Source organism: Poecilia latipinna, unplaced genomic scaffold (assembly GCF_001443285.1).
Source record: "Poecilia latipinna isolate Pla-1442-1.1 unplaced genomic scaffold, P_latipinna-1.0 Scaffold1734, whole genome shotgun sequence".
Classification (NCBI taxonomy): domain Eukaryota; kingdom Metazoa; phylum Chordata; class Actinopteri; order Cyprinodontiformes; family Poeciliidae; genus Poecilia; species Poecilia latipinna.
This window is the reverse complement of record NW_015114350.1, coordinates 19853-40000: the sequence shown is the minus strand read 5'-3', so window position 1 is coordinate 40000 and position 20148 is coordinate 19853. Positions and strand designations below refer to the sequence as shown.

The following is a 20148-nucleotide window of genomic DNA, read 5'->3' as shown; positions in this document are numbered from 1 at the left end:
CTTAATTTATGTGGTTAATAAACACACAAGCAGATGCAGCCACACACAGTGTGAGCCACACATGTTGAGAGTGGGAATAAATTCAAAGTGGCAGCGCAGTCAAAAGCCTCCGAGGCGATGACAGTAACACTGGTAGGCAGGTGGGAGTGGAGCCGTCTGCTCACCAGTCGACGTGAAAGACTGACAGCCAACTCTGAAAACCGTGTTCCTCAAAAGACGCGAACATGCTAGCTCTGACAGCAGCCTCGGTTCCGTTCGATCGCCGCGCATCAGCCAGCCGTGGAGACAAACCTACATGCCCACACAGAAACAATCAACACGAGAGTGTCGTCTGAAGAGTTGCACCTCCAACACTTTCCTTGTTTTTTTGTGTTTCACGCAGCCAGCGCCCACCTCTCTGTCACTGCCTTCATCGCTGGAACATTTTCATTTCAAGCTCTTTAAGCTGTCGTGTCAGGATGAAGCTGTGACAATCGTTGCCAGCTTCATCGGAGGTACTCAGTTCAATAAAGCTTCTGAAAGTGGACTTGTGGCGTTTTCAGTGAATGTAGCCATTGGACATGGTCCGGGTTGCCTTTGTGCTGTCTTTATATGCAGATTCTGTCATGAAGTACATGCTGTTAAAAGCAAAAATTTAAAAAGTTCCTGAAAAAATAAAAGCATGATAAAAAACAAAAACAAAAAAAGACTGAGAGTGTTCTGGCATACAGATTTAATTGATCCTCACTTGTGCTAATGAGAGTAACTGGTGCATGTAATACAAGCAGACAGCCAGTTTGTGACTCTGTGTGGAAAAGGGCTGCAGGATATTGATTTCTTCAATTCGGTGCAGAATTTAATATATTAAACCTCTAATCTTAAAAAAAAATGTCTACTGTGTAGCAAAAAGACCATGACTAGGGACATACAGAGATTTATTGCCACTAGATTTTTGTGTTATTTAAATCCCACGATATAGCTATATTTCAAATAACATGACATATTCAAATTACTAAACAGCTACTGTAAGAATGTGACTGTGGCTTGAGAAAAAAGCCAGTAACCCCACAATGTTGATTTCAGCTCTAAAAACTTGTATCTCGGTTACATTTGTGTTTCAGACTCTTATTTTGTAGTAAGAAAAGGAAGTAGTTGCCCCTTTGGGTTGATGCAACTAAAGAAAAAACAAAAAAAACATAACCATCAACGACTCTCAAACAGAAACACACAAAGTGAAGAATATTGGGGCTAAATGTTAGCTTAGTGCTAAAGTTGGCACCTGGTTGGATTATTCTATTAACACAAGACTAAAGCGCTGTTTACAGTTTATGAAGCCCTACTGCATTTGAGAAATAAAATATTACATTCTTAGGTTTTCCAAAAAAAACCTTAAAACCAGAATTAAATATGGTCTTGTTTCCAAGCAGTCAATCAATATATTTGATAGCATCCTGACGCTGTAGGATTCAGTGGCTGAAATTGATCTTTATCTGTCATAGGCTAAGAACTTTGTGCTGATTTGCTTGGTTTTTCTAATTTACCTTATAGTGCTGTTGGTTTAGAGTTGTGGACATTAGCTACCAAGTTATCTCTTTTGAAATCTTACTTCCCGTTTTATTTCACACAACTCATTCCACTTTTGCACTATGTTTAGTGTATCGTGTATTATGTGTTGGCCCTGTCAGACCTTTGCCTGAGATCGTATTGTCATACCTGAATCTACTTAGTCATTAACTCCCTCAGCATATATCACAACGGGTTTCTGAAAGATCCTAATATGTGTCCAGAATGGGGCTTCCTGGTTGATCTCACAGTAGTTCACCAGTAAATCAGCAAGTTATTGAAACCAAACCATTTTCCTATGACCGTTGCTCACTGGGGTTGGGTAGATCTTTAAGTCTAGTTGAAAAATCTAACAAACCTTGAAGCATATATGGTAAAATGCATATTATACGAATGCTGGTCACCTCACTACCTCTGTAGTTTTGGTTTGTACCCAACTCTTCCGGCCATCTTATGCAAGAGATTGTGTACAAACCTCTCCCAACCCCAATGAGATAAGGGTGTAAGGAGATGGATGGATGGATGGATGGATGGATGGATGGATGGATGGATGGATGGATGGATGGATGGATGGATGGATGGATGGATGGATGGACACGAGTGTCCACTAGGATTTTATAAATTAGAGCTTACACAGTGGGACACTTTTCAAGTCCTGAAAAATTTTGCCAATCAGACAATGTGCGCCAGGTTTTGCAGTCCTAAGAAAAAACTGAAGTAGGCCATTACCATTACAAGCTAAATGTGTAACCATAAGTGTTGTCTCTTCAGCTTTTTAAGGAAGATTTTATTATTTATTGTAAAGTTTGATTGTGTACTTTGAATAACCTACTTTATGCTTTCATTTAATTAATGTACTTTATTTTTGTACTTTGAACTCCTTTAGACTTGATACAGTTTAAATCTTTAAATCTTCATACGAATAAAATACGGCACGAATTACAAAAACAGTATGTGCAATTACTGCAGCACCATTTTGACCTTCTCTCTGCTCCCAAAAAGGACGCATAAAATTTTTTTGAATTAAACATAAATTATGCTATCAAGCATTAAGCTACATTACCACACCATCCATCCAAAATGTTCTGATTACAAAGGCGTTCACTTGCAGAAACCCTCCTTAGTTTCCATCGCTGTTTAATTCTCCTTGCCTGACCTCTTGAGAGTTGAAATGTTTGGAAGCTACTATAATTTTTCAGCTCAGTTTTAGCCTCTTTCTCTTCCTTGTTAGAACGTCTTATCTGTTCGTCAAAGGCTGCCTTATAGTGCAGCTTAGCGAAGCTGACGTGTGGTTTTGGGTGACAACAACAAAAAAAAAAAAAACTTAGGGCGGTTCATGTGAAAAAACAAAAAAACAAAAAAAACTTAGGGCGGTTCATGTGAAAAAAAAAAAAAACAGGGCAAGAAAAACGCCAGTGCTGTGAAGTGTCAGTTCCTAAATGAACGCTGCAGAACCACTCCCTCATAAAAAAAAAGTCATTTGAAACTTACTGTGTCAGAAAATGATTTTAAAACAGATTAAGCTGTTTTTTGGCGATAGTTTAATGGTGGTAATTTGGCTCTTTTTTTCAGTATAACTTTTTAACACAGACCTCAAAGTAGGATAGCTTGAAGGTGTTATGGTCTGCAGTGTCAGTTTTAGCTGGTGTTTTGTGCTTTGTTTTCCTAAGTAGTTCTACTTTAATAGGTAATGTTTTCATGGTTTTCTTTCCTCATTAACCCTTGAATGCAATCTATGCATATTCACTCTGCCTGCAACCATCTTGAAATCCTGAACAAAAATTTTAGTACTTTAGTGTTAATAACTATTTGTTTTGCAGACAAAAAAAAACCCTAAATCATTAAATGAAGTAAATAGTCAGCAAAGGATAGTTACACAGCATCTTTCACAGATAAAAACCATGAAATGCTTCACAAAAACCTAGGAGACAAAACAGACTGGGTTTAAGGACTGCTGCGGTCATTGAGAAGTGTTAACACCAAAGGTTTCCAGTGATAAAACAAAATGATTGAATTTGTTACTTGCAGCTTCTTCTTTTTTTTTTTCAATGAACCAGAGAAGTCTGAATAATCACTGAACAGAGATGTAGTCAGACATGAGTGTATGTTTTTTTGTGTGTTTCTGTGTGATTGATTTGTCCAGTATGTACTCCCTCTGCCACCCAAGTGCAGATCAATGGAAGAATATGAATGATAATCTAGAAAATAGTGACATTTGAAATTTGTAAAACATTTGTGAAAACAGAAAACATGAGGATTCTTACTTTTCTCTAAAATACTACAAAAGTCTTGTCTTATTAGTCAGATGTATCTCCTGTGTGCCAGTTACCGACTTCCCAAAATTATCGGTCAGTAACTGTTTTGTTTTGACTTCATTGCGACCTGTCTCAAGAGACTCGAGTATCTTTACCGATCCTTTGTTTGGGTGGTCTAAATACAGAAACTACAAACATACGGGTAAAGGCTATATTTTTAAAGCATCTCAGTCTGTGAAGGCGACAGTGAAAGATATCATCTGCTCCAGCTATGGTGTCTGTAGAGCTGCATCCTCGAATTGGCAACGGCTACCGGCTGCTGCCATGATGCCAAAAATAAAACAAACAGACAAGGTGAGTCATGGCTTGGCTTTTGCTGGTCTCTCCTAGTAGGAACACCCTGCTCTAAATCAATATCTCCCAGTGGTTTTCAGACTTAGGAATAAATATTTCAAAGTAGTGCAATGCAAGAGTCACACTTTGAAAATCAACGAGACAGACCAGAAGGTGCTTTGTAGTTGTAACTAAAAGTAACAAACCGATGGTCTGGAGCATTGTTTTTACAGTCATGTCAGTTTTGTCCTATGTTTATGTAAGTTGTGGTGAGCAGAGCTTTTGTAGCTGGTTTGTGATCAGAATGGCCTGATTTAAGCTGGATTCTGCTCTTCTTGGTACTATTCCTATATTTCTTCAAGGAGACAGTTATTGCAAATTTTTAAACAAAACCCCTTAAAAATTGAGGTCCTCATGGACCCCATTGATTTACATGTAATTGTTCTGGAGGTGGCTGTTAAGGGGTTAATGTAAACAATATGCTCATTTAATTTATGCAAAGAGTTTGAATCATGGTGAAAAGAAAGTACTGGAAGTTTGGGAGGACGACGCTGCTGTGTCCTGGGCTGGTGGACTCATGTCAGGCTCTATAGTCCTCGGGGTTGTTGGCAATTGGGGGCCAAGCTAGGCTATAGTGGGAATCCCTCCCTCTAAACGTCTCTGAAGCCGGCTCACCAGGTGGGGGGGTAATGTGCCCTTCCTCCCTTGGTTCTTCTGAGCTCCAGCTAACTCGGCAAGTTAGTGCGGCATGTTTGCGTCTCTCTTGCTTGGTGCTGGGCTGTCTGGCTGCTGGGAGTTTCCGGGTCGCTTTAGGGTCTGGATCCGTGACAGAAGATGGCAGGGAGGGCTGGGAGGTTTCGATGCTATTTGCCTCTTTGGGGCTGCCTCAGTGCTTCATAGCCCATCTCTGGTTGCTCTGGGGTGGTGCCTTATGTCTGTCCACCTGTCCTCTGCAGCTCTTGGGTACTGAGTGTTGCAGGCCTTTTACCGTCCTTACCACTAACTGTGTACCTTCAGGTGACTCACTCACATACACCCTCTGAACACAAACCCACTTACTTTTACTTGTGTTTGCCCACATGCACAAATACACATACACCCACATTCACATGCCAATGCACTGACGCACTTTCACAGTCATTCAAACAAAGGTTGTTATTATGTGACCTATCTGCGTTGATGCTGGGTGCAGTCAATGATGCAATTAGAAGACCATCTTCAGACATCTTTTTTGCAAAGCGAAGCTGCTTTGGCATATTATGTAGGAAGCCAGTTTCTCCATATGGTATGCCTGAAGTGCCAAGACAACACAGACTGAGCCAACATGGAAAAGGTTGTAAAAACACACACAGCTACCCAAATCTCTGAAATAAGGATAACCCCCCCAAAATTTAAAGAGGTCGTACTTTTACTTTAAGCAGTGACTGTACATAGTAATTTTATTTAGAATAGGGATGATGGACAAGATAACACAATGAACATTAAGTTCATTAAACAAAAAATATATATATATTTGTTAGTTCATTTCAGGAATGAACAATTTCCCAAAGGGCCTGAGGAGCAACTCTGAATTTTGTTGAGGGTCAGATAATAAGCTAAACACATCTTTGCCAGGATATATTTGTAAATATGGGTTGATTTTGCTGCTGACAGCAGCAAACACTGTAGTAGAGAAATTAAATGTGGCAGATTATACCTGACAGATGAAGCTTTTTATGTTTGGAAACACACATTATTTGCCACAAAGCCTAAAAATTGGTAAGTTCCTGCATCTCATTGCCTGATAATTTGATTCAGATTGTTACAGCACATCTGTTTCTTGTTGTGGATTCTGCCAATTTAGGAGGTGCGTTGTCATTCTCAGGTAAAGACAGATGTCACCTTCAAAGGAAAAACTGATTTTTCATAAATAGAAACAAAAACAGCATATTCAGAATAACATGCGCAATTTACACATTACGTGTGATTGATTTTGGATTTTCTATCAACATCTGCAAGCCCAGATGTTACCTGGTTGCTGCAGAATAATTTTGCTAGCATGTCTGATATGCCTCCATTTTCAATTGTGCTTCAATTGTTCAGACAACCCTAACAATTCACTCTCTCCATTAAGACGTTAATGCTATTTTCTAGACAGCCATTAGTAGGACTGTACCTGCAGAAACTGTACTCTACTTTTCATGAAGAATTGTTGCAGTGATCAGCCGGAAGATCATGCGATTTGACTGGATATCAATTGATCAGCATATTTCTTGACACAGTATTGATGGTGAAGCACTCATATGGTATTTGACTTTCAAATATATGCAGGTAGCATAACAAGGCCTGCACAAATTTAATAAATAATCCTTACCAGCAGGAGTCTGTTTTTAACACACGTCGTTACTGATGGGATAAGAGTCTGTGTGGCTTGTTTATTAGAGGAGGAGGTGGGTAATGGAAAATTAATGACAGGGCTTGATAAGCCCACGCTGATGATCAGAAACAACCTCAGGGAGGAAAACCGCATGTCGCCGAGCATACGTTCTATTTTTGAGCCTTGATTTCAAAGTAAAATTAAATCTTTGCTTTCGTGTGGGAAAGGAAATGTAATTGTTTGTCTGGATTTAAAAAAGGGAAATGGTTTTTGTAATGAGTTTAGAGTGCATATTGCTTTAAGCTGAATGAGCTCTGGTGCATTAGGTAGGACGTGGACAACAAACAATTCCTTCCACAGAAAGTAATAAACCCCCCGGCCCTGCTGCACTCGGCATGCATATTTGTCATTAAATTTTCATAAAATTCACAAAATTACCCAAGGATCCATAAATGTCATGTTGGTTGAATACAACTATGTCTTCAGTGGGCTTTAGTTCGTCCCAGAACAGGCTGTCCGTGTAGCAGAGCAGCATGGATTCTGTCATGGCGTAGCTCGGATTCGTCCTTAGCGTCTGTGCTTATGTGATGTTAATTGGATACTTGAAAAAATGTCTTCATCCAAGAAAAGTAGAATAGATTTTCTTAAAATATGCTTAAAGTGTCTTTTTTATCTTGGTATCTTATTATCAAAGCAGTGTTTTGTAAAACTTCTAAATTTCACAATGCAACCTCAAATTTCAATACAACCTTTTGGGATTTTATGAGACAAACCAACAAAAAGCAGTGCATAACTGTAGGAAAATGGGACGTGCTGTTCATATTACTTTTCTGAAAAGTGGGGCATGCTTTTGTATCCAGTCCCTATTACTATGATACCTTGAAATAAAACCTAATGCTGCCAATTGTCGCTTTATTTGTGAACAGAGTCCACCTAGTTTACTGTCAGTATAAATCCAGATGTACTGTGAAGGCCTCAGAGGTTTGTTAGAGAATATTAGAGAACAATCAACATCATGAAAACCATAAAACACAAAAAAATAGGTCAGAGATGAAGTTGTGTAGAGGTTTAAAGAAAGTTTTTTTTTATATGTATAAAAAAAATACCAAATTTTGACCATGCCCTGAAGGACTGTTACATAACTATGAACAGAAATGCTGCTCATAGTTATAGGTGTTAAAATATTTGAAGTGAACTCTTCAGGAACAGCAAATTAATTGAGACTGGGGTTTATCAGTCCTAAACAAACACCCACAGCTACAATGGAGAGATCCAGATCAAAGCAAAGCAAAGTGTTGGAGGGGCCCAGTCAAAGTCTCTGACTAAATCCAGCTGATTTTTTGTGATATAGATTTTAAAATTCATTTTTACATGTTCTAAACCCAGTTAAAGTTTTGCTACTTCATACTCAAAGAAAGGCTGTTCTATCAAGTTTAGGCTCATCATAAATATCCTTAAATCCAGCTACTCTCTCACTAGCTTCTAAGTAATGACTTCATATATATATATATATATATATATATATATATATATATATATATATATATATATATACTTGATGTATGTTTTGTTTTTCTTCATGTCTTATTCTTAATACATCAAGATGACACTAATAAGACTTTCAAGCTTTCTGCTTCTTCAATTCAAGATTAAGGACAAACCACAGCCCACGTCCAGCAATCCATTAGAGACCCGCTTGATGTAAAAAGTCGTGGTGGCTTTGGATCATGTGAGGTTCTTGGTGACATCACGGCGTCTCATATTCGCTCTCTGTCTACTTTTATCACACGCTCTCTCGTCTCACGCAGCATCACTGTATGAAGCGTCTGTCTGCTGGTGCTGATAGGGCAACATGTGGTTTCTCAGTGACACTAATCTATCGTGCACGTGGTGTGTGGGACTCATGGACAGACCCTCAATACGTCTCTGGTAGGAAGTACAATCACTCTACAGACTTCCTCCCCCTCCGGGCTATCAGCATGTACAGCTCACATTTAGTAGTGATGCATCCTCACACACACACACACACACACGCACTCACGCACAATCTCCTACGGCAGCTGTGACTCAACATCTTAGTAATCGACCACAAAACCCCACACTGTGCAGCACTTTTAGACCAGCGGAGTTAAAAAAGGCAAGAATTTTGGAGACGGAGGCAAGAGGAGCCGCGCGTCTTAGCGAGTGGCACACCTGTTGTGCTGAACGCTGGCAAAGCGTGGCTACGGACCACACCCAGTGCATCGTGACTCATCGGCCACCCCCCTCCTCCGTCGTCCATCCACGACAACAGACAGGAGGGGACGGCAGAGAAATTCAGAGACAGATAGGAAGGGAGGGAAGATCATAAAACAAAAGAACTAATGGAGGGAGGGAGCGGTCACCGCTGAGAAGCAGAGAGAGCAACAGGCTGATGGGGGCATCGTGGGTGGGACTCACCAGCTCGACCGAACCATAGTGTTTCCTGCTGAAGTCTCCACGCCTGCAGCCCAGGTCCTCTGAGGCGGAGCTGGAACACAAACGTATGGTCAGACACATGGTCTACATCACACCACAAACACACACACACACACACACACACGCACGCACGCAGCACAGAAACAGAGTGACATCACTCATACACAAGTGGCAGCTGAAGCATTTGATTTTCCTTTAACCCCACTTCTCACACCCTGACTACTGGTTCACTGGCATCTCGTTCTAACTACGCCCGCGCTCATTCCCTTCCGCTTTCCTCCCGTCCTTCCTGAGCGCGTCTTCGTCGGTGTGTTGGAGCTGCCGCCGGTGGCATGGTGACTGGCCAGAAGCAGCAGCCAACCCACTTCTGATTGAGATGTCGGCCCTGATTGAATTAGGCCTCGGTGATAGATGGCGGACCTGCTGGGGCGGCCAGCTGATGATTAAAGCACCAAGATGCACGTGGTTTTGAAGTTACAGATGCAATTTGACCTCGGTAAAGTGAAGATACTGCACAGAAGAGTGAAAATTACATTTCTGTTCAGTTTTCATTCATCGAACAGAAACTAGTAGAAAAATTAAAATACGCACTCATGTGCAACTCCAGCTTTGGCTCATGTAGTAAAAACATTTTGAGATTTTGCGAAATGCAGGACACAGAAACAACTTCTGTTGGTGGAGATGGCATCAGGCTTTAGCGCTGTTTTGCTGCCATTGTTTTGCTGCCATTTAATCTTTAAAGATTAAAGATGATCTTTAATCTTTAAAGATTAAAGATCATCTTTAATCTTTAAAGATTAAAGATGGAGGATTCCCTCCAGTTTCCTGAACCTCACAACAAGCAAGAAGTAGATATTTGAAACTTTAAAACAGCCGCACATCTTGATGGGAAAGTGATCTAATCACACATCAAACCTGGTTTAGGAATAAATAAGGCAGGCTAATGGTGTGAGGAAGTGGCTTTTTTTTTCTCCCAGTATAATTCCAAACCATCGACCAGTGCAGCAGTTGGTTACCACGGAAACTCTGGACGCAGGCTGCTGAGAGACAGATGAAGGAGTCACTGACAATTTTTTAGGCAAGTCCAGCTGTGACACGAGAGTGACTCAGTCCGACAGATGTTACTCGCTTATCAAGTAGTTTTATCTCATATATCTGAAGAAACATGCAACCGATATCCTCTGAAAACAATAATTGTTTTAGTTTGTATATTTTATATGGTATAAATGTTTATTTCTTCTATTTCAAGCTATGAGCTGATCATTCAAACAGCCTTTAGATGTTTGTGCCATGTGAAAAAGCACATATTGAACAAAAAAAGAAAGAAAAATCTGTTCGTAGCTAAGTTATTTTCACTGTAATTTCCTGGGGAATCAGATAATTATGTCAATTCTATATCAAAGCACAAATTAAGCTTTTAAAATGTTCAAAATTGCTCCATCAATCTAATTAGCAAACATATTTTAAGCAAAAATAAGTACACGTACTTAAAATCATTGTTTCTACTCCAAAGGAAAAGGTGTATCCATAATATTTTTGCATTATTATATCAGAACAGAATTTTTATTGCATCTAAATCGACAGTTTCTTGAATCCTCAAACCTTTACATGAGCGACTCAGTTTCAAGGTGCAGAATCTGACTTCTTTTTCTTTTACATTTTGAGGTTACATTTGAAATGTAAAAAAATTAATGCACTTGTCCTTCAGTATTCAACATAAATAGGTAACAGTGGCAGACTTCCTCATAAATACACACACAATTCTATGTAGATAACCACTATATGCAAACGCCAAAACCTTTCTATAATTTTTCAGAATAAAATTGTTTCAGAGCAGCAGTAATGTGATTCAGCCTGACTCCACAGGAGAGACACTGAGTACAGATACGAGCTCCACAGATCACAACAATCTGTCCCTTTAGGTTCCAGCCGGTGAGCAGATCTTTCCCCTTCAAATAAACACAAATCCGTCTTGTTCTGCGATTACAGATGAATAATAAAGAAAACTAGTCACAGATGCAGCTAATTATTTGTTTATGTTGGCTGTATGATGCAATCGCTGGCGAAAAAAGAGTGTGCAATATTACTTTACAGCATAGTGACCCTTCAAGGACCTTGTCTGAAACCATACTCATAATGCTGCAGCACCGAAGAGCCTCAGTATTACTCTTTATTTTCAGGAACAATGATCACATTACTATTGATCAAAGGGCTAAAATCTTTGAAACAAATTAAATAACAGAGAACAAACTGGGTATGATGATAAATGAAGCTGTCCGTACAGTGTGAGTAGTGCTCTTCAAGCTCCCTTTTAAAAAAAAATAATAATAAGAATAATTGATGGTTTTTAAGAGCCAAAGCACAGTTCAAACACAAAGGTTCGAACTTTAACATCTCACAAAAAGCAGTGAAGTTATCCCATTATGTTGTCACCATCAGGGATGCCACAAAAGACAGTCGGCTCTCCATAAATGTAACGGTTACGGTGGGATTGTGAGGGAGATAAATCCAGCCTGCTTCTAAAGCAGCAACTGTTACAAAAGTTACAACTTTACATTTTTGTGAGATGACGTCTTGGAAATGTTTTACAGAAATAAAGCAATCACTATTAATTTAGACATACCTTATTCTTTGAATGCAACACTGACAAACTGTCTCCATTTCATTTATGTCTCCATACATAAATGAAAATCGAACCTACTGCTGTCTGTAGAAATACATTGCTCAGTCAGAAACAACCAATCAGAGCTAAGAGTTTAAGTGCTGTCACTCTGAACATACAAGCTGTAGTGTGGGGAACCAGCTGTAGCTTAGCAGAAAGCAAGAGGGAGGGTATGAGCAGCGCATACACCAGGGTGACTGACTGGTCTATTTCTGCAGATAGCAGTAGGACCACCAGCAGGAGGCAGAGGAGATTGATTTGTTCATCACCCATTATCCGTCTCATCCTGTCAGGACATAGTAATAGTTTTAACAAATTTGTAAAAAGCATATATATATATATATATATATTTTTTAATAAAAGCTACAAACTGCAGCTTTAATTCCTATTCTTACGTGAAGCACAAAGCATAAAACCAGGAAAGAGTTGTCCAGACGTCTGCTATGAATTCAACTTCAAATTCAGTTTTCCGAAAGGAAACTCTATTATTTTTATAACAGCAAAGACGTGAGATTGTACTGCACAAAATCTGATCCATGAATCTTCCATAAAACCTCATAAATGTAATTCTATAGAAACTGTAAAACTCTTCAGGGCTCTGGGAATCATTTGGGGAGCTTAGGACAGCTCATCTATAGCCATTTCTTTCGTCTCCTATTGGTCTACTATTGTGTTCACTGTGTACAAAGGAGCCCAAATGACCAAATTATTACATTGTGTGATCTCTACCATTGAATATTTTGCTCCTTTAATGTATGAACCTATAAATAGAAACATCGATCTATAGGTCAATCTGGTTGCATTGCCCAGAAATGTTGGTCTGATCAAAAACCACAGAAAACAAGTGAAACTCAGCGGTTTCCAGACTTTCAACCAGAACGTGTCTCTTCTGTCATTTCCAGACCAGAACATCAAATCCTTCCAGCAAATAAAAGGACAACCTAAAGATATTTGCCAATATGCCAAGAATTTCTCTAGATGGAAACTTTTTTGTGTAAACATTACCTAAAGGCGCCAAAAAAAAGAATGTTTTTCTCTTCAGCCAAAGTTTAGGGAACACAGGTGAAAGTGAGAAGTCTGGCAAGACGAGAGGTTTTCATGGCTCAACTCTATTCATCATCACTGAGCACATTGTTATGGCTTTACATATCAAACACTCACCCTCTGGTTTTTGCCTTTTTAAAGCCACACCTGAACAAATACCAGGATACTCAATCTGCAACGCCTGAAATAGACTCTCCTCCTTTAAATAAAGGGAACATGCCCTACTTCTCAGGGAAGATCCACGGTTTCAGATTTGGGGTTACTGATCTGCAGCCAGATTGCATCAAAGTCAGCCAATGACGCTTTAGATTACAGCAGAATAAAAATTTTGTGACGGTGCCAGAAAGAGAAAACCAGCAAAAGACAGAGAGGTGACCTCCAGGCTTGCCTTCTGTATGATTTGAATTAAATTGAAGTGTCTTGAAATACCTGACAAAAGTAATTGTTCCCAAAAAGTTAAACGAATTTAAAATAAAAGAGACAATGTCCAGTCCTCCTGGAAAAGGTGTTAAATTGCAGAAAACACAAATAACCTAGTTTTCTTAAAATTTCTACAAAACAAAAACATAATGGAAATGACAAACCCCAACAACCCTGATTACCCTTGTTCGTCCTTTTACTTTGTTCTTATTAAATAAACAAGATGAAAATATGATTTAGACAGATCTACAATACCGTAACCTCTAATTACTCTTAATTTAAAATGACAAAAATGAAATTACAGTTTTTATCTCGAAACCGCTCAATCCTATTTTTCACATTCTCAGAAGTAACAAATGAAGAGGAAAAAGTGAATTGGAAAACTGAGTTATTTTGCAAACAAGAATGGACAATAATGTTGGTCTCTAGTTTTACAAAGCTGGCTGACATACCTGCAGCGGGACTCGGAGCAAATGATTTATTTGTACCAAACACTCCCTGCACATATTAGATTTTTATTTGTACAACTTTTGAAAATAGGGATCCTTTTTCCTTTCCATTTCACAACCATAAGCTACTTTTGTAAGATTCGACTGTAAAGAATATCTTTGCCTGAATCTGTCAAAGTCTTTATTGGGCTATAACTTAAATTCAAAACGGATGTTTTATACCTTTTTGCGAACCTTTCTATCCAAAGAGCCTTTTGCTCTGGCTGACATTCTGGTGCCCACACACTTCTCTGCTTCTGTTTCCACCGAGAGTAAGGTTGTTTATGCATAATTCACGGTGAAGCTTTAAGAACACATTTGTGCATCGATACTACGGCATGCATTCATCACTGCACCTTTACCGTCCTTGCTTTCTATCTCAGCTCCATCAAAACCTCCACACTGGTTTTTTTTTTTCTGTTTGCTTTGCTCTTGCCTTTCCACTTAGCACCCAAGTCACATTTCCCCTCACCCTTCGCTGTTCCTCTGCAGAGAGCGTCATGAAATGGCATTACTGCATCTCAGGGGAATTTGATTAATTAATACAACCCCACTGTGGTTAATAAAAACCTCTTTTTCTCCCTCTATCTCTCTTGTGTAGATTTTATGGGTTTATAGCGTCCTGCCATGATTTAAGGCGCTCCAAGTAGGTTTGGATAATTAAAAAGGTGAGAATAGTTGGCTTTTTAAGCCCTCGCTATTGCTGCCTCACTTAATTCTGAGATTTTACACATTAGGACTTCATAAAATGTCCCCTGGTTTTCACCAGGCCGTAAAATTAGGTGACTTGGAACCTTGAATGGTCAAATTACACCGTGACAATATATATTATTTTATTCCACATAATAGAATCTGACCTAAAGGGTTTGACCTCTTAAGTCTTCTGCATCGTTACGGAAAAATATTGACCATTCATTTATATCTCTTTGCTTCAGTTTATACAAGTTTGTGGGCATTTGTAAAAATAAATAAATAAATAAATAAAAAATGCTGGAGATCTTGTAATATCTTAGCTGGAGATATTAGTAAGTTGGCACAGCTCACCACTTTTTTCAAGCTTTTATAGTTTTTTTTTTCCATGCTACACTCAAGCAGGTTGATCTCTTGTTTTCAGCAACATTTGTAAAAGTGCTGAGACAGAACACAGGGTTTACTGTAAGGTGATATTGATCAGGGTACGACGACGACCACACAATTTTCTAAGTTCACACTTAACTGTCTGGGCCATATTTGGTTCACATAGCTTTGGAGTGTGTAAAGTTGCTGATATAACAAGTATTAACATGTGTGTAGTGGATAATATTGTGACTTCTGCAGACTAATATTCTTTAGTCTGCAGAATATCTCTATACTAACACTTCATATGTTATGCTGTTGTTGTAAAGTAAAAGCAAATTACTTCTGACTGCTGTAACTCAAGCACAAATCACAGAGTTTCAAGGTGAAGTCATCTGCTTTCTAAAAATACAAAAAAGGCCACTATAACTCAAGTATTCTTTTGAAAATCTGATACACAGCATATACTTTTCTTTAGGAATAAGGAACTACTAAGACTGATAAATGTAGGAATTCAGCTGAATCCCAAATCATCATCATCATCATCATCATCATCATCATCATAAGCGTGGTGCACACATCTCCGTTTTAGCTTCATGTCCAAAGGAGCTTTTGTTTTTCAATTTTTGATATTCATTCAAAGGAAATTTCACAAAACAAAGTTACATTTTCTCATTCCACAGAAAAGAGGTTCATCAGAGATCAGACACAGATTCATCGACACGCCCATTTTCCGACACAAAAACTTTGGCTTTTTGTCAACATAAATGACAGCAAAGCATAAAATGTCATATGTTGTACTGTTTTATTCTCCTGCACTTATCTGAACTGGAGACTAGACTGTTACATAAAGCCAAAGCACTGATGTTAGGAGTAGTTGTTTGAAGCATTGCTGTTCTGTCGATGCAAAACATTAACACCTGCTGGTCTCATTTGAGCAAATTTATTTATTTATTTTACCCAATAATTATCAGTAAAAAGGAAATGTGTTTTTTACAGACTGAAAAGGTGTGTTAGTCTTCAAAAGTGAAATCCTGCTTCATAATTTTATCTGTTTCGGGGATATTTTAGCACATGTAAGAGGTGTATAACCTGCGGTGAACCAAAAGCTGCTTTTGCTGAACATTGCTTCTGTGAGACCAGGCAGCTGAAAACTCTCCAAGCTGTGCTGACATCTATAAAGAGGAAGAACAAGCTGAGGGATTAAAGTGCTTGGAGGCTGATGAGGAACATGTACCTGTCAGCAGAGCTGTGGGAGAGCAGACCACACTCACGTTTCAGCTCAAACTCATATCAGAATTCAAAACTGGATCGCGGCAACAACATCTGGATTTAGTGTTTTAAAAAATAAAATCCCCAGTCAAGTAGAGAACAGTAAGGATTCAATGTAAAGAAGATCCCAACTTTCTTAAACTCCTCATCTAAGAGTCAAAGTAGTGGTTAACTTTATTAGTTTACATTCTTTCCAATTCACCACAACTGTGTTTAGATGCTGGTGTCTATTATTTTGGGTCAGTGCTTTACTTGATAAAATAAATAAGACATCAAATCTGTTTTCTTAGCTCAGGTCTCTTGCGCTGTCAATAGTTTTTCCTGGTAACGAAACAATAAATCTAAAGCCAGAAATACCCTCTACCTTGTACACAACATGCTTAATGTGGACTGTTCAGTCAAAAATCTCTAAAAACACGTCTGGTTTCAGGAAATCATTCATAACCTGGACATGTGGTTTGAAGATTTGGTGTCCTTCAGAGAAAGTGTACTGTCTTACAGTGTGACTGTATGAGTCTGGGTTTAAATGAGCAAAAAGTCATGCGAAGAAAGTAGGATAACTCGTTAAATATTAAATCCTTTGAAAAGAAATGTTCCCTTATGGATTTCTAATCTAATCCACTTTTTAAATTTATATCCAGAAAAGACGAATGAATGCTTTAACAAGCTGGCGGTACCAGAATTGTTTCATTACTTAGAAAGGCGATGTTGAAAGAGTTTGTTTAATTTCTCAGAAGTTGGACTTGGCTCTGGGAATGTTGAAACTCGAGTTAAACGTGGTCCAGTTGCAAGTCAGAAAATCTGTTCATATTTGCTGGTTGGCGACAAGGCTTGCAAACTATTGAAAGGGAATATGTAATGTACTTATTTCTGGTTTTCCATTCAAACACCAGGAGAATGTGTCTATATACACACGCAAACAGATGTTTTACAAGCACAGAGAGCCATGTTGGATAATAAGCCCAGGCTTTCTCTATAGACCTTTAACTTTCCAAGTCAGAAATTCAAAGTCAAATGCAAACTGAATGCATCATAATGTAACACCGGATCAATATGAATAAATAAATTTTAAAAATCATAATGCCTGAGAGTTGAGGGGCAGTTTGAATGTACATACTAGCATGGTACCACTGTTTGCAATCTGGTTGGCGTTGTTGGCTGGTTGGTGTTGCTGTGTCAGACTCGGGGCATGCTGCACAGCACATTTTGATTGTCAGGAGTAAAACAGTTCCTATGCTTGCCCTGCATTTAAAACTGCTCTTATGTTTCTACATCACTTGAACTTTGCAATCCAGTGTCCAGACGTTCACTCTCTGGCAACCTAATGGACGTTGGCCAAAGAAAAATTACTCTGAAAGCCCAGGCCAGAGACAAATGGCTCAGAAACGGACAGAGGTAAGATGGATATTCATTACTGAGCTGCTCTACACTGTAATAGAGTATGGGAGAGGTTACAAATTATGGTTTCTGTCACAGCAGAGTGGACAGTATTCACTGAAATGCTTAATTTGTGTAAACTGTAGCTCTGCTCTGACAGTCGTCGTTCTAGGCTTCCAGCTGTTTTCCAAAGCAAGGCCTCTTTTAATTATACTTTATACATTACAGACCGTGAAAGACTCATTAATGAGTCTAAATAATAATAATGACGATTCAACAACAACAACAACAACAACAAAACTAATCATGTCACATCACCAAGGAAGCAAATAGTTCACCTATTTTTGAGGAAAGTGGGGAAGTGCAGCGGCTACAGCCCCCCCTTGTGGCGGCTGAAGGATACAACTTAACATTAACTGTGGAAAAAGCAGCAAAGTTTGTGGTGTCATTCTACATAAGCAGATATGTTAACTGTGGAAGAGGACAAAAAACTCACACCTATAATCAGTAAAAAGTTCTGTTTATGGATAAACTCGCGTCAGCTCTACAGCACAGCAATCTGCTACAGGAAGTTAGAAGTGTGACAATGTATTTGTATGTCTGGCCGCATGGCAACCATTTTTGCAGTTCATCACAAGTGAGAGCTTTAAATATCAGTGCCTCTGAGGAGATAATCTTAAAACCATAAGATTAAAAGTTTCCTCATAGAGTTGCTCAAAAAAATGGGAAAGTGGTCAGAAATTAAAGCATTATGACTTTGCAGTTTATTTCCGCAGGAGCAAATAAAGGACTTTCTCAAATGCATTCTTTTTAAATTCTCTTTTGTAATCATCAAATTGGCTATATTCAGAAATTGTGAAAATATCCAACACTAGAAGAGTTGTAATTTAAATGAAACTGCAGCTTAAACGTGTGCGTGAAGTAATTTGACCTACCCAAGGTTTTTAAAAGGCTACAGTTTTAACTCACTGAAATGTGTTTTCATATTATTCTTACACCTTAAAGTAATTCTAATAGTTTTCTGAGAAGCAATGACGCACTGTTCCACCCCTAACTTTTTGCTGTGCACTGCCCTGTCAGCTGGCTGCCCTGTTAGCCTCCCTTATGACAAAAGAAAAAAAATGTGTTTTTGGAAGTATTTTTGGTTTTATATACTTTTGGCGCAGGCTTTTGGAGCAAAACCAGAACAACATCAAATAAATACTATGCTCTTACAACTTTTAAAAAAATCGAACCCTAATTTTATAACATTAATTACCACACGTATTACTATTGTGTTTCAAATAAGCAATTCCTATGATGTAAGACACAAATGATCATCATCAACTGCCTCTCAGACTTTGAAGAAGTGGTTTTCATTAAATAAATTTGTTGACTTTCATCTCTCTCTCTCTCTCTCTCTTTCTGTGTAGAACTAAAAAAAGAGCTGCAGTGGCGCCACCAACATGAAGCCGGACCTAACCTTGGAGTGAACCAGAACCAAACTCTCCATTTTCAGCCCTAATGCCTGAATTCATTCCAAGCACATGTGTTATTATCTCTCTCTATTTATTTATTTATTCCTGTGCCTCTTTGCCCTGACTATATGCACTTACCCCTCCCTCCGCCTCCTTTCTCTACCTTGAGACAAAAGCATGACATGAATAATTCATATTTTTCCGTGTACACATAGTAATGTGTCCGCTGTTGGCGGAAAGGGCATATCAGTCAATGAATTTATATTGTTCTAAAACTAAAGCGCGAACCTGAAGCATTGTTTAATTAAAAAGCTGGGTTAATTGGAGACTTGTAGATTCGGAGTTATCCAAATATCCGCAAAAAAAAGATAGACTAAATCTCACTTTACACATGCAGAAACCTTAAAAGTCTCTTTTGAAAAGCCAGTTTGGTAAAAGAAAGAAAAAAGAAATCGCTTAAACAGTGCAACAAATGCTCTACACACGGGAGCAGGTGTAAAGCTTTGCCTCAACTGCTTTGGGCTGCGTAACACAAGCTGCAGGAATACGACAGAGAGGAACGACAAGACAGAGGAGTACGAGCATTCAACAGATGATCGCGGCCATGCATTCACACAGGTACGAGAGCAGAATTGAGTTGGTTCCGTTACCGCTGATTGAAAGTCAACAGTTTGTTAGAGGCGGGGTCCACACTGTTCATGTCCCCATGCGATGCGAGGTCCAGCGGACGAGGCGGCAGCAAACAGACCCCCGGAGTGTTTTAGTTTCTCCCCCCCTCTCTCTCTCTCTCGCTCTCTCTCTCTTTCTCTCTCCCTCCGTCTGAGAGCGCAGGGACATCAACTGCTGCGCAAACTCCCGAGAAAACAGCTGATCGCGCAGGCCGGGCTGGTGGTCTCCGACCGCTCTGGGCTCCCACACTGTTCACTCACTGCTTAAGATGATGAAGCGGAACGACTCTGTCAAAGGAGCTGTGTGTTTATTGTGCCCCCTCCCCCCCCCCCCCCCCCCGCTCCACCTCAATCCCACCGCCCCACACATACACTATTCTCCCCCCACACACTCTCTCTCTCTCTCTCTCTCCTTCACACATACACTAACATTTATGGTGCATTTCTGGTCACCACCGTTTTTTTTTTGTTTTTTTTGTTCCCCTTTTCCTGCGCTTGGTTAGATGGATTAGCCTGAGGCTCTGCAGACCAAAGAGCCTCATTCAGAGCAGCTTATTCTTCTTGATTTGCTGCTGTTATGTCACCTAGGAAGAAGACTGCTGGACCTGGAGCAGGGAGCAGCAGTGAGCCCTTAGACACTGTATGAAAAAAAAAAAAAACAAAAATTGAAAACATATTTTAACCCCCCTCCTCCCCCCGCCGCCTCACTATTAATGCTGTGCTGATCAGATCATCTGTTTAAAGTTTGGCACACGAGGATC

The 20148-nt window shown here is 39.3% G+C and overlaps 1 protein-coding gene across 8 annotated transcripts in view; it reads right to left on the bottom strand.

Annotated features, from left to right (window-relative positions):
- Positions 1-19690, bottom strand: part of garnl3 (GTPase activating Rap/RanGAP domain like 3) — a 71504-nt gene extending 51814 nt beyond the window's left edge. For 6 of the 8 annotated variants that reach the window (XM_015060661.1, XM_015060665.1, XM_015060663.1 and 3 more), the window contains exons 1-2: positions 19370-19689; positions 8926-8995 (exon numbers count right to left, since the gene is read on the bottom strand). In XM_015060661.1, the coding sequence (XP_014916147.1) occupies positions 8926-8995; positions 19370-19419 (120 nt within the window). In that variant the 5' untranslated portion in view covers positions 19420-19689. Of the gene's footprint in view, positions 1-8925; positions 8996-19369 lie in introns of all 8 variants that reach the window. The other 2 variants (XR_001428523.1, XM_015060662.1) reach the window with 2 other exon arrangements.
- Positions 19691-20148: the final 458 nt, after the last annotated feature.